The following is a 17,181-nucleotide window of genomic DNA, read 5'->3' on the forward strand; positions in this document are numbered from 1 at the left end:
AACAAGCTTCCAAAGTTAATGCTACAATTCTACATTTTACAGGCTGGAGACACTGAGGCCAGAGACAAGTAGTGACTTGACTAAGGCCACATAATCTGAAATTGGGGAGCCGGGATTTGAACCCCCCAAATACAGTGGCCAAATCCATCCTATCATTAATAACTTCCAGGATGCATAGCCTATAACGTGTTGTAGATTAAGTGATCAGCTGACTCAGATGGTAAAGACTCTGTGCGCAAAGCAGGAGACCCATGTTCCATCCCTGGGCCAGGAAGACCCCCAACCCACTCCAGGACTCTTGCCTAGGAGATCCCCGGGACAGAGGAACATGGCTGGCTACAGTCCATGGGGTCGCGAGAGTTGGACTCGACTTAGCGACTAAACCACCACCACGACCACGAGCCTAATAAGTGGTAATTATGCATTCTCGTTTTTAATTATAATTCTGCTAGAGGGCGCTCTGAGGGCGAAGGGGGTCAGGAGAGAGGGAGGGCCACTGGGCTGAGGCCTGCTGCGGCAGGAGTTCGCCTGTCACTTGGTGGCAGCGGTGTTGGACTCCACGCGCGGCGGCGTGCGTGGGTCCCAGTCATTAACCAGGCGCTGCGCTTGCTCGTAGCACACGTGCGGGTGCCGCTGGCGGAGGCGCAGGCGCACCACGCTATAGTCCACGTCGTGCCCGATCTTCTTGCAGTTGAAGCTCCAGGTGAGCTTCTTGCGCATGGCGAGCAGCTCATCCAGGTTCTTTTCCACGTGCGAGATGTGGCGCTGCAGCTTGTCAGTGCCCTGGACACGAGGAGGGGCGGTGTTGGGAGGCAGGCGAGCCAGAGCGTGGCACTGTCTAGGATGGGCAGGCACACCTGGGCCAGGTATGCGTGTAAAAGGACGACAGCTGAAGAGCGGATGGGCCTCAGGTTGGCGGGGCGCACATCTGAGTCAGGTGTGCGTGTGGAAGGACCTCGCCTGGGTAGGAGCATCCCTAGGAGGGCAGAGCCTAGAATGGGGTTGGGGGTTACACACCTGGGCCTGAATGTACTTGGAAAAGAACCTGTGACAGGGCGTGTATGAAGAAGGGGATGCTCATGAAGGTGAGGGGAGGGGAAGACCTTGGATAGAAGTAGGGCAGAGATTGAGGGAACTTATTTGAGATGGGTGTATTGAGCTTCCCAGGTGGCTCAGTGGTAAAGAATCTGCCTGCCAGTGCAAGAGATGCAGGAGACCCAGGTTCCATCCCTGGGTTGGGAAGATCCCCTGGAGCAGGAAATGGCAACCCACTCCAGTATTCTTGTCTGGAAAATCCCATGGACAGAGGAGCCTGGTGGGTTGCACCTATGGGGTAGGAAAGAGTTGGACTCTACTGAGCACGCTGCACATGTGGGTACTGAAGGCATCCTGCTGGGGGCAGGGGGAGCTGAAGGACTCAAAGACCTGGGTCGGGTGTCTCACCTGGGCTGTGTGCTTGAGAAAGGAGTCTTACAGGGCAGGGCCTGGCGGGAGGGACTGAGAGGTGCTTACCTGGGCGAGGCGTGTGGCCTCCGGAAGTTGGGTGCCCACATGTCTCTGATACATGCGAACCAGAGGTCTGTCCAGTTTCTCTCGAGTCTCCAGGTGATTTTTGGACAGAGGACCCTGGCGGAGTGCGGTGTGCAGAGCCGTGAGGTTTGACCTCCCGGACGCCCCTGGCCGCATCCCCGCAGACCGTTTCCCCCAAACCTACCTTGATGAGGCCGCGGGTGATGTACATCTCCTGGTTGAATTTCGTGCACCGGTGGATCGTTCCCCTCATGAGTCCTAAGGTCATGTTCAGTCTATCCTGGGTGGGTGGTAGCACAGCGCGGAATCACACCGGCTTCGGGTCCCCTCTCTGCCTACGTCCCTCCACCCCCAACCCCCCATACTATAGCATTCTAGACTCCAGCCGCCGACTAGGAGCGGCGCGAGAGGGGCGCACCTTCAGCTCCAAGGTCTCGCGCATTTTCTGCGCTAGCGAGGCGCACACGCGGTCGCTTATCTGCTGCTGTTGCTCTCGGATGTCCTCCTCGTTCTTTGCCATATCTAGCAAAGTGTCCTTGGACTCCATTAACAGTCGCTTGGCTTCGTACAGCGCCGTGGCGCACTCTGCAGGAGTTGGGGGGAGGTGTGTGTGTATGCGTGTATTAGGCACTGTCATGTCTGACTGTTTGCGACCCCATGGAGTGTAGCCAGCCAGGCTCCTCTGGCCGAGAAGTGGGGGAGCAGTTGGGCACCAAGGGCACCCACTGTACTGGACTCATTTCTGCGCGGTTTTACCTGGGGTATAGGTGCCCACAGGGTCTGGAGGCGGGGTTTTCAGGCCCTGTGTGCGCGGAGTGGGGACTCGGGAGATGTTCACCCAAGAGTGGCGGCCTGCCTGCTCCAGAACCTTGTCCAGTGGCTGGTTCATTAGCTCCACAGCTTGGAGCCTCTCCTTACAGCAGAAGACCAGAGCATCACGACAGGAGGCCAGGGTCTGGGAGCGAGGAAGGAGAGGCAGAGAAGGTCAATTGTAAGCTGGAAGATAGGGGAAAGTGACTGAAAGTGGGGCTTCCTAGGTGGCTCAGTGGTAAAGAATCCACTTGTCAATGCAGGAGATGCTTGTTTGATCCCTGGGTTGGAAAGATCCCCTGGAGAAGGAAATGACAACCCACTCTTGCCTGGAAAATCCATAGACAGAGAAGCCTGGTGGGTTTAGTCCATGGAGTTGAAAAAGAGTTGAACGTGACTTAATAATTGAACAACAATAAACAAAAGTTCTCCAGCCAGGGATCGAACCTGCACCCCCTGCTTAACCACTGGACGACCAGGGAAGTCCCTATCTTTTTTTTTTTTTTTTTAAATAAAACTGTATTGGAACATGGCCATGCTCATTCATGTACATATTGTTTCTGGCTATTTATGTACTTCACTGTCTAAATTAAGTATGATCTTCCTCAAGTTACAATAGGGTTACATCCCAGTAAACACATTGTAAGTTGAAAATATTATGTTGAAATGCATTTAATACATTTAACCTTACTGGATATCATAGCTTAGCCTAACTTACCTTAAATATGCTCAGAACACTTACATTAGTCTATAGTTGGACAAAATCATCTACTGCTGCTAAGCCGCTTCAGTCGTATCCGACTCTGTGCGACCCCATAGACGGCAGCCCATCAGGCTCCCCCATCCTTAGGATTCTCCAGGCAAGAACACTGGAGTGGGTAAGATCATCTAACACAAGGCCTATTTCCTAATAAAGTGTTTAATAGTTCATGTAATTTATCGAATACTGTACTTAAAGTGAAAAACAGAATGGTTGTATGGGCACAGAATAGCTCGAAGGGCATCAGTTATTTACCCAGTGGCTGACTGGGAACTGTGACTCACTGCTGCTGCCCAGATCAGGTGAGAGTATTATACTGCATATTGCTAGCTCAGGAAAAGATAAAAATTCAAGATTAGAATTACAGTTTCTACTGAATGCGTATCATTTTGCACCAGAGGACCATCTATAATTGTGACAGAGATTGTATTGCACACAAAGCTTAAAAAATTAACTAGCTGACTCTTTAAGAACAAGCTTTTGAAATTTGAAATGTCATATACACAGAATCTTACAGAGTGTACTTTTACATCCAGCTTCTTTTGCTGAATATTATTTCTTTGGGATTCATCCATTTGGGTAAAAAATATAAAGTCTTTCATTCATTAATTCAAATGTTCATTAAGCCCTTACTGTATTCTAGGAATTGCGCTAGGTTGCAGGGATGCCATGGGGGAAAATGACCCAGTTTCTGACCACAAGTGTGCAGATAAGATTGACTAGTGAGTGAATCAGAGAAATGGGGATTATCTGGAAGGGTGGGATCAAAAGATTAATTTGGCTGTGCTGGGTGTTAGTGGAAGCATGCTAGTTCCCTGATCTGGGATCAAACCCATGCCCCTTGCAGTAGAAGCATAGTCTTAACCTGTGGACCACCAGGGAAGTACATATTTTCTATTAAAAATCTAGACAGCATATTAAAAAGCAGAGACATCACTTTGCCAACAAAGTGATAGTCAAAGCTATAGTTTTTCCAGTAGTCATGTAAGGATGTGAGAGTTGGACCTTAAAGAAGGCTGAACACCAAAGAATTGATGCTTTCAAATTGTGGTGCTGGAGAGGACTCTTGAGAGTCCCTTGGACTGCAAGGAGATCAACCAGTCAATCCTAAAAGAAATCAACTCTGAATATTCATTGGAAGGACTGATGCTGAAGCTGAAGCTCCAATACTTTGGCCACCTGATGCAAAGGGCGACTAATTAGAAAAGACGCTGATGGTGGGAAAGATTGAGGACAGGAGGAGAAAGGGGCGGAAGAGGATGAGATGGTTGTATGTCATCACTGACTCAATGGACATGAATTTGAGCAATTTCTGGGAGACAGTAGAGGACAGAGGAGCCTGGTGTGCTACAGTTCATAGGGCCTCGAAGAGGCATGACTTATCGACTGAATGACAACAACAAAAAATAGATGAAAATTAGCCACTTAAACCATTTTAAGTGTACAGTTCAGTAGCAGTTAAGTATATTCACAATGTGTAACTGTTACCACTGTCCATTTCCAGAACTTTTTATCATCCTAAGTAGATCTGTGTCCATTAAAGGATAATCCCCCATTTGTTCACTGTTGAGAGTGATCTGATGAAGAAAGAAATATTTATGATGTAGGAGAAGTGGGAGGAGGTGGGTATAGTAGATAGATGGAGTTATAGGTTGGTAGAGGAAAAATGAGAGAAATTCTCTTCTGTGGTTTCCATGCATTGGGGTCATTCTTTGAAAATGAAGAAAGAGCAGGGAGTTGGACAGATATGAAGGAAGAGAAGGTATGAAATAACTTGCACAGTGGGACAGCAAGTCTTCCAGAGACACATGTGAGATTTCTGGGAACTCTCTTACTGTCAATTTGAGATTTAAGTTCATGATTTTAAGTTGAAAGGGCTCCCCTGGTGGCTCAGTGGTGAAAAGCCCACCTGCAGTGCAAGAGATGTGGCTCAATCCCTGGGTCAGGAAGATTCCCTGGAGAAGGAAATGACAACCCACTCCAGTATTCTTGCCTGGGAAGTCCTATGGACAGAGGAACCTGACAGGCTACAGTCCATGGGGTTGTCATAAAAAGAATTGGACCAGACTTAGGGACTAAACAACAACACAACAACACTGTCTTGGGTTTCCATCTGTCTGTCTTTTCCCACCTCCCTATTTCATTTTCTTTCTTGAAAGCGCTTCCCTACCAGGGCCACCTTCAGGGGCTTCTCCCTTGTCTGTTTCAGACTTACTTAAGGATTTTTCAGGATCACCAGATTTAAAGGAATATGACAGCAGCCTGGTGGTACAATATTGTTGTTGTTCAGTCCCCCAGTCATGTCTGACTCTTTGTGACCCCATAGACCGTAGCACACCAGGCCTCCCTGTCCCTCACCATCTCCCAAAGTTTGCCCAAGTTCATGTCCATCGGAGCCTGGCAGGCAACAGTCCATGGGGTCACTGAGTCGGATACGACGAGTGACTAAGTACACACAGCACATGTCCATTGCATCGGAGGTGTAATAGGTTGAGTGCAATTAAGGTTCAGCACCACGGACAGTGGCGCACCAGCTCCTAACTCCACCCACTTTTCCCCAACTCCACCCTCCCAACCCTGGCTGGTCCCTAATTTGAATGACCCTTTAATGTGAATTCCTCGAGGGCAAGGCCTGTTCACAACTTGTCCCAACTGCCAAACACAGTGCCTGGGACACCAGGGTATTGGATTAATATTTGTCAAATGGATAAGTCACAAGTGCATACAGGCTCCTTGAAACCTACTTTCATGTCTCCATTAGTGATGTCATAGAGAAATCCTTGTTGCAAGAGTGAAGGATGCAGTGAGGGACCATCTCTGAATGGAGCTGATAAAGATGAACACATAATACAGAGTAAAGAGCTCAAGACACCTGATTTGAAACATGAGGAAGTTCTTACACTTCTGGGTACATATATAAAGGAAATCAGGAAATTGAAGGGAAATAACTCTCATGCACATTTTAGCATTATTCATCAGCTGAGACATAGAAACAATCTAAATGTCTGTTGACAGATGAATGGATAAAGAAAATATGATATTATATATATATACACATATATATAAAATATAGTAATTTTCAGTAGTAGCAATAGTGAAAGTCGCTCGGTCATGTCTGACTCTTTGTGACCCCATACAGTCCATGGAATTCTCTAGGCTACTGGAATGGGTAGCCTTTCCCTTCTCCAGAGGATCTTCCCGACCCAGGAATTGAACTGGGGTCTCCTGCATTGCAGGCAGATTCTTTACCAACTGAACTATCAGGGAAGCCAATTAGTAGTAGTGATATTTTTATATTAATACAATTACTATACTAATAATTGTACTATATAGCAGGACTTGCCTGCTGGTCCATGGTTAAGAATTCATCTGCCAATGTAGAGGACATGGGTTCCATTCCCGATCTGGGAAGATCCCACATGAAGTGGGACAACTGAGCCCTTGTGCTGCAACTCCTGAACTTTGAGCCACAACTGCTGAAGCCTGTGAACCTAGAGCCTGTGCTCTGCAACAAGAGAAGCCACAGCAATGAGAAGCCCGTGCTCTGCAACTAGAGAGTAGCCCCACTCACTGCAATTTGAGAAAACCCTTGTGCAGCAACAAGACCCAGCACAGCCAAAAATAAATATATTTTTTAAAAGAAATAAAAATACTTACAAAATTTAAAATAGTAAATTTACCTTTCTAAATCTGGAGGAAAAAAGATACACCTGAACTGACTAGCTAGCTGACTGAACCACTGGCTAGCTCCATAACTTGGGTGAGGTCACATCTTTATGAGTTTCGAATTCCCCATCTCTAATGAGAATCATAGTTTCTATTTCACAGGAGGGTTTTAAGGACTTAACAACAGGACAGGGCGTGGCACAGAGGGGCGTGCTTAGTCACTCAGTCATGTCTGACTCTTTGCAACTGCATGGACTATAGCCCACCAGGCTTCTCTGTCCCTGGGATTCTCCAGACAAGAATACTGGAGTGGGTTGCCATTCCCTTCTCCAGGGGATCTTCCCAACCCAGAGATGGAACCTGTTTCTCCTGCATCACAGGTGGATTCTTTACCATCTGAGCCACCAGGGCACAGAGGCATTATTTTGAGGCCCAATTTCATCTCTCAGAGCTTCAGTCTTTCCATTTCCTAAAGTGGAAATACAGTGAATGTCAGGTCAGGGTGGGACGGGTGTGTGGCTTGAAGGATTTGCTGTTGCTACAATCCCCAAGGTTAAAGCTGTTTGCCCATTAGGCAGGCAAGGGTCCCCTCCAATCCCCTTAACCTGGCCCCAGGTGTCCCAAACCTTGAGCAAGGCCTCTGATTTTTCCATATCCATCTCCATCTTCCTCTTCATGCTCTTTAGCTCCTCCTTTTCCCAGGTAAGCATACTGTCAGCTTTGTCAGAGATCTGGCAAACAAGGAGAGAATTTTTCACACTTGTGGGAGAGGGCTGGAGGAGAAGGAAAGCTCTTTTTCTAGAATAGTACAGAGTTTGCCAACCTCATAAACTCTGGGTTTGGGGAATGGAATTGGGGGCATTCTCACGTTTTGGGGATCTCACTCTCTGAGAAGCATTTACCCTTTTAGGAAGCTCTCACCAGGGCTTCTCTGTGGCTCATATGGTAAAGAATCCACTTATGATGCAGGAGACCCAATTTAGATCCCTGGGTAGGGAAGATCTCCTGGAGAAAGGAGTGGCAACCCACTCCAGTATTCTTGCCTAGAGAATTCCATGGACAGAGGAGCCTGGTGAGCTACAGTCCACAGAGTCCTAAAGAGTTGGACGTGACCGGGTGACTAACTTTCACTTGGGGGAGGTCTTACCCTCTAGAGAGCAGGGCCGGGGGCTTCTTCCTTTTACAGATAGGAGCCCAGTGAGCTGGGATGGAGATGACTTAACTTGGGGGAGGTTATCATTGCTCTTTGGGGCTGAGGGGCTCCCCCTTCCTTGGTGATGGTTTTATCCTCTCTCCCAGGCTACAAGTGGAGGAGTCTCATCATAGTGATGATGGGGTTTGCCCTTTTGAGGGCTTATTGTCTGGATTTGGGGCCTGGGACTCAGAAACTCACCCTATGGGTGTGTGTGTGTGGGGGGTCTCATATCTCCCCAGGGAGGCTGGAATATTGTCCCCTTTGGGGATGGCTGTCGAGGATTTCACTTTAGGGGGAGGATTTTACCAGGGCTGGGACTAGGGGGTCTCACTCTTTCCTCCTGGCTAGGGGTTTAGCTCTCAGGTATGGGTCTAAGGAGTCTGAGGGTCTCAGTCTTTAGGCAGAACCTGTCCCTCTTCTAATTCTAACCCTAACCCCTGTGAGGCCTGGGGTGGGGTTCTCATTCCCTGAGGTTGGGGGGTGTTTTTGGTGCATGAATGTTCAGCTATGTCAGACTCCTTGCGATATTATGAACTGCAGCCCACCAGGCTCCTCTGTCCATGGCAAGAATATTGAAGTGGGTTTCCATTTCCTCCCCCAGGGGATCTTCCTGACTGAGGGATGGAACCCCTGTCTCTCCTGTATTGGCAGGTGGATTCTTTACCACTGAGCCACCTGGGAAGCCTAGGGGAGCAGGAGTTGGTTAGGGTTTAAAAAAATATTATGGGAGAATTATCTCTTGGGACTAGAACATCACTCACTACTCAGCTGGGGGCTTCTTGTGTGTTTTCGGTGGGGTTGGGGGGGTTGGGGCACTGAGGGTCTCATGCATGGGGGAGAGTTTCACCCTCTTGTCTAGGCCGGGAGTAGTAGATTTTACTTTTTGGTAAATCTAGCTTCTTGTCTGACTCAAGGGTCCCACCTTCTCTCCCTAGTAGGGAGACTGAGAGATATCTCCCTCTAGGGCAAGGTTTTCCTGGTGGTTCAGATGGTAAAGAATCTGCCTGCCATGCAGGAGACTGGTTTGATCCTTGGGTGGGGAAGACCCCCTGGAGGAGGGCATGGCTACCCATTTCAGTATTCTTGCCTGGAGAATCTCATGGACAGAGGAGCCTGGCGGGCTACTGTCCATGGACTGGAGAAAGAGTCGGACATGAGAGAACGACTAACACTTGTGGGGCAAGGGGTTTGAGGATCGCATCCGTTTGGGAGGTTCTCTGTCTCTGGGGCTGGGAACCAAGGCATCTCATCTTGGGGTGGATTTGGGCCTGTGATAGGGGAGTGCTTCTTCTCTAGGGTGGATTTTGCCCAGTCTGCGCATCTGGGAGCGGAGGCCCGAGTCTTTGCGGCTGGGCTGGGGCGGGGTTGGTCCCACCGTCTCAGATTTGGGCCGGTAGCCCCGCAGCTTGACGCTCTGCTGGTTAATCAGCAGTGCTTTGCGCACTTCGCTGAGTCTGCGGTCCGTAGCCTCTCGCTGTCGCTGCAGCAGCCGCAGCTGCCCATTGATCTGGTGCTGCGCGCGGCCAAGGCGGGCGGCGGTGAGGCGCGCCCCGCGAGCGTGAGCTTGCACCACCTCGGCGGTCTGCAGGGCCCGCGCGTCACGGTGCATGGGCAGCGGCAGGCGGGCGTGCCAGGCGGGCGGCTTCATCTTGCTCTTCCACAGCGTAACGCCCTCGCCGGGCGGTGGCTTCTCCATGGTGCTGCCCCCTTTGAGCATCTCCACGCGGAAGCGCCAGGGCAGAATGTAGGCGGCCCGGCAGAGGTGGTGAGCCACGTGTGGGTCCCGCACACTGTCGTTGGGTTGCCACATGGTCACGGCCTCTTGCCCGCAGCGGTCGGTCAGCTGGTGTGCCTCCTCTGCCAAGGCCCTGGTCGCCTCGCGCCATGCTGGATGCCCAACGCGCGTGTCCTGGCTGTGCTCCACCGGGGGTATCAACACGGGCATGATCCCTGTTTGGTGTCCTGGCCTGGCCTGAGATCCTTGCCTGGGGGGCAGGGACCCCCCTCAACTACATGAAACTCCTTCCTGGCCTGAGAAGTTTGTGAAACAGAGCACTCTTGACTATGACGACCGACCGTGGAAACGGCATAGGCGGAGTTCCAAAAGTGGGGGAGGGGAAAGGCTACAGGGACGGGCTGGATGGAATCTTTGGTTTGGAGCTAGGCAGAGACAACTTGGAATCCTGGCTCCTTGAGAAAGGTTCTACCTTATCGAGCCCAGCTCTCCCTGTTGCTCCTTACCCTTTTACCTTCTTATCCAGGAACATGGATGAGGCGGCTCTGTTGTTCCGGCTCTGTTGTTCAGTCGCCAAGTTATGTCCGACTCTTTGTGACCCCACGAGCTGCAGCACTCCAGGCTTCTCTGTCTATCACTGTCTCTCTGAGTTTGCTCAAACTCATGTCCTTTGAGTCAGTGATGCCATCCAAACATCTCCAGCTCTGAGGACGGTGCTAAGGTTTCTCCCACTTCAGACCTTTGGATTTGTTGTTCCTTCTGTGTGGCATACTCCTTTCCACCTTCTTCCCATGGTTGGCTCCTTTTCAGTCTTCGGAACCCAGCTTTATCTATCAGTCGATCCATCTAGTTGTGCTAGGTGTCTGTTGCTGCAAATGGCCTTTTGTCTAGTTGTAGAGAGCAGGGGATTCCTCTTCGGGATGGCTCATGGGCTTCTCGTTGTGGTGGCTTCTCTTGTTGTGGAGCACAGGCTCTAGGGCACGTGGGCTTCAGTAGTTGCTGCACTTGGGCTCAATAGTTGTGGCTCACAGGCCCTAGAGCTGGGGCTCAGTAGTTATGGCTCAGGAGCTTAGCTGCTCTAAGGCATGTGGAATCTTCCCAGACCAGGTATCGAACCTGTGTCCCCCTGCATTGGCAGGTGGATTCTTATCCACTGTACCACTAGGGAAGTCCAGAACCCAGCTTAAATATCACTGTCTTAAAGGAGGCTTTCCTTAGTGCAGTATCTAAGACCTATTCTCTCCTATCACTCAGGATTTTTAGTGCAAGCCACAGAAAAGGAAAAGATGGTTTCACAGTCAGAATCATAGCAAAAGACATACAGAACAAAGACATACAGCGGCTCTGAAGGACACCATGGCTACTGTTGCAGAAATCTCAGCAGTTGGTTGACTGTCCCCCGGAATGGCACTGCTACTACAGCCAGCGACTGAGTCAGTTCTCTATAGCACCTGCTTTTTTGCCCCTTTAGTTCCTAGGATCCAAGGTGGCTGTGTCTAATTGCCTAAGCCATGGCCATCCCTGGACTGCAAAGGAAGCTAGGAAAATTGACTCATAGCTGAACTTCCTGTTTCTATGGAGGAAGGAGGACTTTGTTTCCCACCAGGACCATATGATGTGGAATTCCTCCAACATAGGAAGCCCGTTGGAGTCTGGGGAAGAAGAAGAGAAACTGCCTTCACCCCCTCTCCCACAATTCTCCATCACATCACCTCTCCCCCCCCCCCCCCCCCCCCGCTTCAAGCTGTGGCATCTTTACCTGGGTAACTGATAGGCACCTCAAACTCAACAGGTCCAAAACCACATTGTTTTTAATTTTAATTTTTAAAAATTTTAATTGGAGGATAATTGCTTTACAATGTTGAGTTGGTTTCTGCCATACAACAATGTGAATTAGCCACAAGCATACATATGTCCCCTTGCATTGAACCTCCCTCCCACTCCTACCTTATCCCACCCCTGTAGATTGTCACAGAGCACCAGGTTGAGCTCCCTGTTGTTATACAGCAACTTCCCACTGGCTATTTATTTACATTTGGTAATGTGTATGTTGCAATGTTACTCTCTCAATTTGTCCCACCCTCTTTTTCTTCCCCCACACAAGTCTGTTTCCTATGTCTATTTCTATTCCTGCCCTGCAAGTAGGTTCATCAGTACTACTTTGCTAGCTTCCCTATAAATGTGTTAGTATACAATATTTTTTTTCTTTCTGACTTACTTCACTCTGAGGTGGCTCTAGGTTCACCACCTCACTAGAACTGACTCAAATTCATTCCTTTTTATGGCTGAGTAATATTCCACCATGTATATGTACCATTTCTTCTTTATCCATTCATCCGTTGATGCACATGTAGGTTGCTTCCATGTCCTGGCTGTTCTAAAGAGTGCTGCTGAGATAGGGGCAAGATAAAAGCCCCAAATTAAAGTCACAACCTTTTGCTTTCCCTCCTGTTATCTTGTTTTAACAGCTGTAGCTCATCAACCACTGCTTTTGTTTCTGTGATCTTGCTTGCTTGTTGCATCCATGGGAACTTGGGCTACTTGGGGAGGGGAGGGACCTGAGCTGTTTGAGTGGGAACGTTCTGGGTATAGAAGATACCCAGAACAAAGCTGGGGCACTCAGCCTTTGGAGATGACTCTGCTGGGCCAGCACAGGTACTGAATAAAACCCTGCTGTTCTGCATCTTTGAATGCCACTTATCTTCTTCCACTGCCATGGTTTCTATAACACTGCAATGAACATTGAGGTACATGTGTCTTTTTGAATTATCAAAACCACATGTTTGATGAACATTTCTGATCTTTTTCCTCCGCTAGTGTTCCTTGACTTGATACTTGCCCACTATCCACCCCAGTTGCTCATGTTAAAAACTTAGTAAGCTTCCTTAATTTTTTTGTGTCCACATGCAATCCACCAACAGGTTTTGCCTGTCCTACCTTCAAAACTTATCTCCAATATGATTATTTTTTTCCATTGCTACCAGCAGCATTCTTATTCTCATTCACACCATCAGTTCTCAGTCACCTGGTCTCCCTGCCTCTCCCCCTTGCCTTCCTAAATTCATTCTCCACACCACAGTTAGCACTCTGTTTTAAACTAGAGCACATCTGTTGTTGTTCAGTTGCTAAGTCATATCTGACTCTTTGGGACCCCACAATGTGGCGACCCAAGGATGAAAGAGCAGATAAAACCAAGGAGAGTCTTGGAATGAAGGAATGGAAAAACCAGACCCTTATTGTCCTTCCCTCCCCCATGTTGCAACTATTAACAGATTCAGGTCCTCCTGAGCAGTATAACCTGTCTCCTCTCCTACCACATAGGGAGAAGGTATTTGCCTTACTCTTCCCTCACCCAGTATATGTGCCTCATCCAATCAGCAAATGACTCATAAGACCCCTATCCTGCTCCTTGTACCCTGGGTATAAAAATGCACTAAGGACCCCTGTTCAACGTTGGTTCTCCCTTGAGCTGGCCCACTGTTTTAACAGAATCTCCCACTCTAATAAATTTTATTTCCCCTCATTTTGTCTCATGTCTGGAAATTCTTTTCCAACCCACGCCTGGACCACGACACACACACTGTAGCCCACCACGGCTCCTCTGTCCATGGGATTTCCCAGGCAAGAAGACTGGAGTGGGTTGCCATTTCCTTCTCCAGGGGATCTTCATGACCCAGGGATCAAACCCAAGTCTCCTGCATTGGCAGGGGATTTCTTTTTCTTTCTTTTTTTTTTTTTTGTGGGTTTTTTTTTTTTAATTTATCTATTTATTTTTGGGTGTGCTAGGTCTTTATTGTTGTGTGGGCTTTTCTCTAGTTGCAGTGAGTGGAGGCTACTCTTCATTGTGGTGCTCGGGTTTCTCACTGCATTGGCTTTTCGTTGTGGAGCATGGGGTCTAGGGTGCATGGGCGTCAGTTGTTGCAGCTCCTGGGCTCTAGAGTACAGGTTCAATAGTTGTGGTGCACAGGCTTAGTTGCTCTGAGGCATGTGGGATCTTCCTGGACCAGGGATTGAACCCATGTCTCTTGCATTGGCAGGCGAATTTTTTAACCACTGAGCCACCTGTAAAGCCCAGAGCACATCACTTTCTTACTTAAAAACCCTTCAGTGAATCTCATTGTGCGTGTGCATGTGCTAAGTCACTTCGGTTGTGTCCAACTCTTTGAGATCCTCTGGACTATAGCCTGCCGGGAGCCACCACGGGAGATCCCACCCATGACAAAGGTCATGTGGAAGAGACCTGACAGGCAAAGGCAGATCAGGCCTCGAGGGACCCCCTGAACCTGCTCGAGCATCTACCCCAAAACCAAAATCTGTCTACTGTTTATTATATTATGCCTTTCACCAACTCTTCTGTCATTAACAGGGGGCTATCCCCGACCACCTTTCTTTGGAAAAAGTTAACGTAGGGCTTTAGTTAATAAGTCATGAAAGGAATATTTCTATTCAAACCCCTCTGATGGCTTTTAGCTTGCCTGACAGGTTTATCCATACTCTTGCAATTAACACACATGATTGTTCACAACTCCCCAACCTTGAAAGGCACGGGAAGCCAAAACATTCTAAAAGTCCTAATGAGCATAGAGTCCTTTAAGGGATGAAAAATTATTAGAATAGATAGTACTGGTAAAGGGCTTCATTATTGGGCCAATGCTTGCTGCCAAGTTCCCATATCCCTTATCCATTGTGCACCTGGGAGTGCATTGGTTAACATAGTTGGAATGCAAGAAAAACAAGCAACAGCCTTGGAATTAACCGCATCAGACCTTTGAACTAATTGGTTCTTTCTTTGTTGTGACCCACTGCACCTTTGCTCTGTGAGAATGTACCTCTGTTTAGCACTTTCTGAGGCTGACATAGATTAGAAATATAAAGAAAAAACACTTCAGGGGAAAATAAGTTTTCTGCGTGAGCAGCCTTTATCACAAAAGGGTCATAAAATGTCCACAGGCCTCCAAGGCCAGAAGATATTGTACACAATATTGTTTATGGGAAAGGTATGCAGAAAAAATCCTGGTTTTGATAAAGACAAAACAAATGTAATGTTTGGGCTGACTCTGTATGACTTTGCATCTTTCATTTCCCTCTATGTACAAGTCAAGGTATAAAAGTTCCTTTTGAAAATAAAATTATGGGCCTCGCTCACGGAAGCTTGGTCTCCCCGTGTCGTTCTTTTTTTTCCTTTTCCCTCCTTTTCTCTTTCTGTTATTCCTTCAGGATGACTCCTTGGGGCACAGGGGCTCTCTGAGCTCACTTTTTTGCCTGAGCTTCTAAGACCCGATTGGGAAGGCACCCTGCGTCTTCACTAGGGAGGGGGTGTCTTGCGTCCTCACTCCACCGAGAGGGCGCCTGTGGCCTCCATGAACAGAGCAAGTTCCATGCCAGGAGCTTTATTGGCTTTCTGTGCTTATCAAGGGAGATCAAGCCCTGCTCTCTGCTTTGCTATCCTTTCGCCTAGGTCGTCATCCTGAGGGTATACCCCTGGATCCTGCTGGGGCTGGACCCGGGCAATAGCTCCTTTGTCTTTGGGATTCTCCAGGCTAGGATATGGAAATTGCCAATATGTGGGGTGTCATGCCCTCCTCCAGGGGATCTTCCTGACCCAGAAACCTCTTATGTCTCTTGCTGTTATAGGGAGGAAACCAACTCTGCCTCCATGTTGGAAACTGTTTCTTTGACTTGCTTTTCATTGCTTTTGTTATCATAATCATACTTACTGGCTTGCCTGGAGGACTCTGCCCCTCTACTTGACTGTAAACTAAAGTGCCTTTGTTCAGCTAGTGGAGAGATAGTTTGTCCCTGCCCACCTGTGAACAGAAGAAATGAACACATCCCTTCCAAAGGCTGGCCATTCCCTGGGAGATGTTTTGCAAGACTGGAGACCCTTTCACTTTACTTCCCCACTGCCTCTCCCTCTCTATTCTGCCTTTTGACTTTAGTTTCTCATTGCTTCTTTCTCTCTGATCTATAAGAGAACCTGGCATCCAGACCCCCCTCCCCAAAGATGGTTATTTTGAGGCACTAGCCTGCCATCTTTTTGGTCAGCTGCTTTCTGAATAAAGTTACTTTCCTTGCCTCAGTACCTCATCTCTCTGACTCACTGGCCTGTCCTGCAGTGAGCAGAGAGCTTGGATTCATTACACTGCCTTGGCAGGTGGGTTCTCTACCATTAGCACTGTAACTGGCAAGGGTTAACTTTGAATTCATGCTGGATCTGCTTCTGTGACTTTAACCCTCATCCTGTGGCTTTTTTTTTTATTTTATGGTAGGCATACAGAACAGCCTCCCGCAGGGAGACAGCCTGAGCTGCCCACCTGTAAAGGACTGTAAGGAAGTGAAAACTAACACGTTACCCTGCCCGAGGCTTGCCATTCTAGGGGACATTTGCAAGAATTGAACAGTCTTTTTACTTTGTTTCCTCAACCAGCCCCCATCTCTGATTCATAAGAACCTGGCATGCGGGCCCTGACAAGATGGTTATTTTGAGGCTCTAGCCTGCCATCTTCTGGGTCAGCCAGTTCCAGAATAAAGTCCCTTCCTGATCCCAACACCTCATCTTGGATTCATTGACTTATCTTGCAGCGAGCAGTGCCAGCTTGGACTCGACCACAGCGCCACCTGGGAAGCCCAATCTCATTGTTCAGTTTAGTTCAGTCACTCAGTCGTGTCCGACTCTTTGCAATCCCATTGACTGCAGCATGCCAGGCTTCCCTGTCTGTCACCAACTCCCAGAACTTGCTCAAACTCATATCCATCAAGTTGGTGATGCCATCCAACCATCTCATCCTCTGCTGTCCCCTTCTCCTCCGGCCTTCTATATATATATATAAATACATAATAAATATACATAAAATGAAAGTCACTCAGTCGTGTCAGACTCTGTGATCCCGTGGACAATACAGTCCGTGGAATTCTCGAGGCCAGAATACTGGAGTGTGTAGCCTTTCCCTCCTCCAGGGGGTCTTCCCAACCCAGGGATTGAACCCAGGTCTCCTGCATTGCAGGCAGATTCTTTACCAGCTGAGCAACCAGGGAAACCAAAGAATACCGGAGTGGGTAGCCTATCCTTTCTGCTGTGGATCTTCCCAACCCAGGAATGAACTGGGGTCTCCTGCATTGCACGTGGATTCTTTACCAAGTGAGTTATCTATCTATCTTTCTATGGGCTTCCCCCATAGCTCAGTTGGATAAACATTTACTTAATGAATACATGAGTGAAGGAATGAATAAACATTTTCTTGTAGCATGATATGAGAAATACTAGGAAGAGGAAGGAATGAAATAACCTGGCTTTGCAAAACCGAGGGATCATTAGGTAATGAGGAGAAATAAGATGGAAAACTGAAACCTCCCAGGTCAGCCATCTGGAGACTCCACCAGCATCACCAGGAAAAAATGGAGGCAGGTAACCTTTGGGGATGGAGGGTCATTTCAAGTGTTCATGAGACTGTGGGTTCATCATTAGCCACTAGGTCCATTGGTATC

The 17,181-nt window shown here is 48.3% G+C and overlaps 1 protein-coding gene across 1 annotated transcript; it reads right to left on the bottom strand.

Annotated features, from left to right (window-relative positions):
• Positions 1 to 531: 531 nt before the first annotated feature.
• On the bottom strand, positions 532 to 10,011 carry TEKTL1 (tektin like 1). Its single transcript, XM_055566532.1, has 7 exons — positions 9,337 to 10,011; positions 7,393 to 7,497; positions 2,287 to 2,485; positions 1,949 to 2,115; positions 1,715 to 1,810; positions 1,513 to 1,626; positions 532 to 783 (listed from the first exon to the last, which is right to left on the bottom strand). The coding sequence occupies exons 1-7, from the start codon at positions 9,904 to 9,906 to the stop codon at positions 532 to 534; spliced, it is 1,503 nt and encodes a 500-aa protein (XP_055422507.1). The 5' UTR covers positions 9,907 to 10,011.
• Between the last annotated feature and the right edge of the window lie 7,170 nt (positions 10,012 to 17,181).

The sequence above is a fragment of the Bubalus kerabau genome, chromosome 1 (assembly GCF_029407905.1).
Source record: "Bubalus kerabau isolate K-KA32 ecotype Philippines breed swamp buffalo chromosome 1, PCC_UOA_SB_1v2, whole genome shotgun sequence".
In the NCBI taxonomy this organism is placed as follows: domain Eukaryota; kingdom Metazoa; phylum Chordata; class Mammalia; order Artiodactyla; family Bovidae; genus Bubalus; species Bubalus kerabau.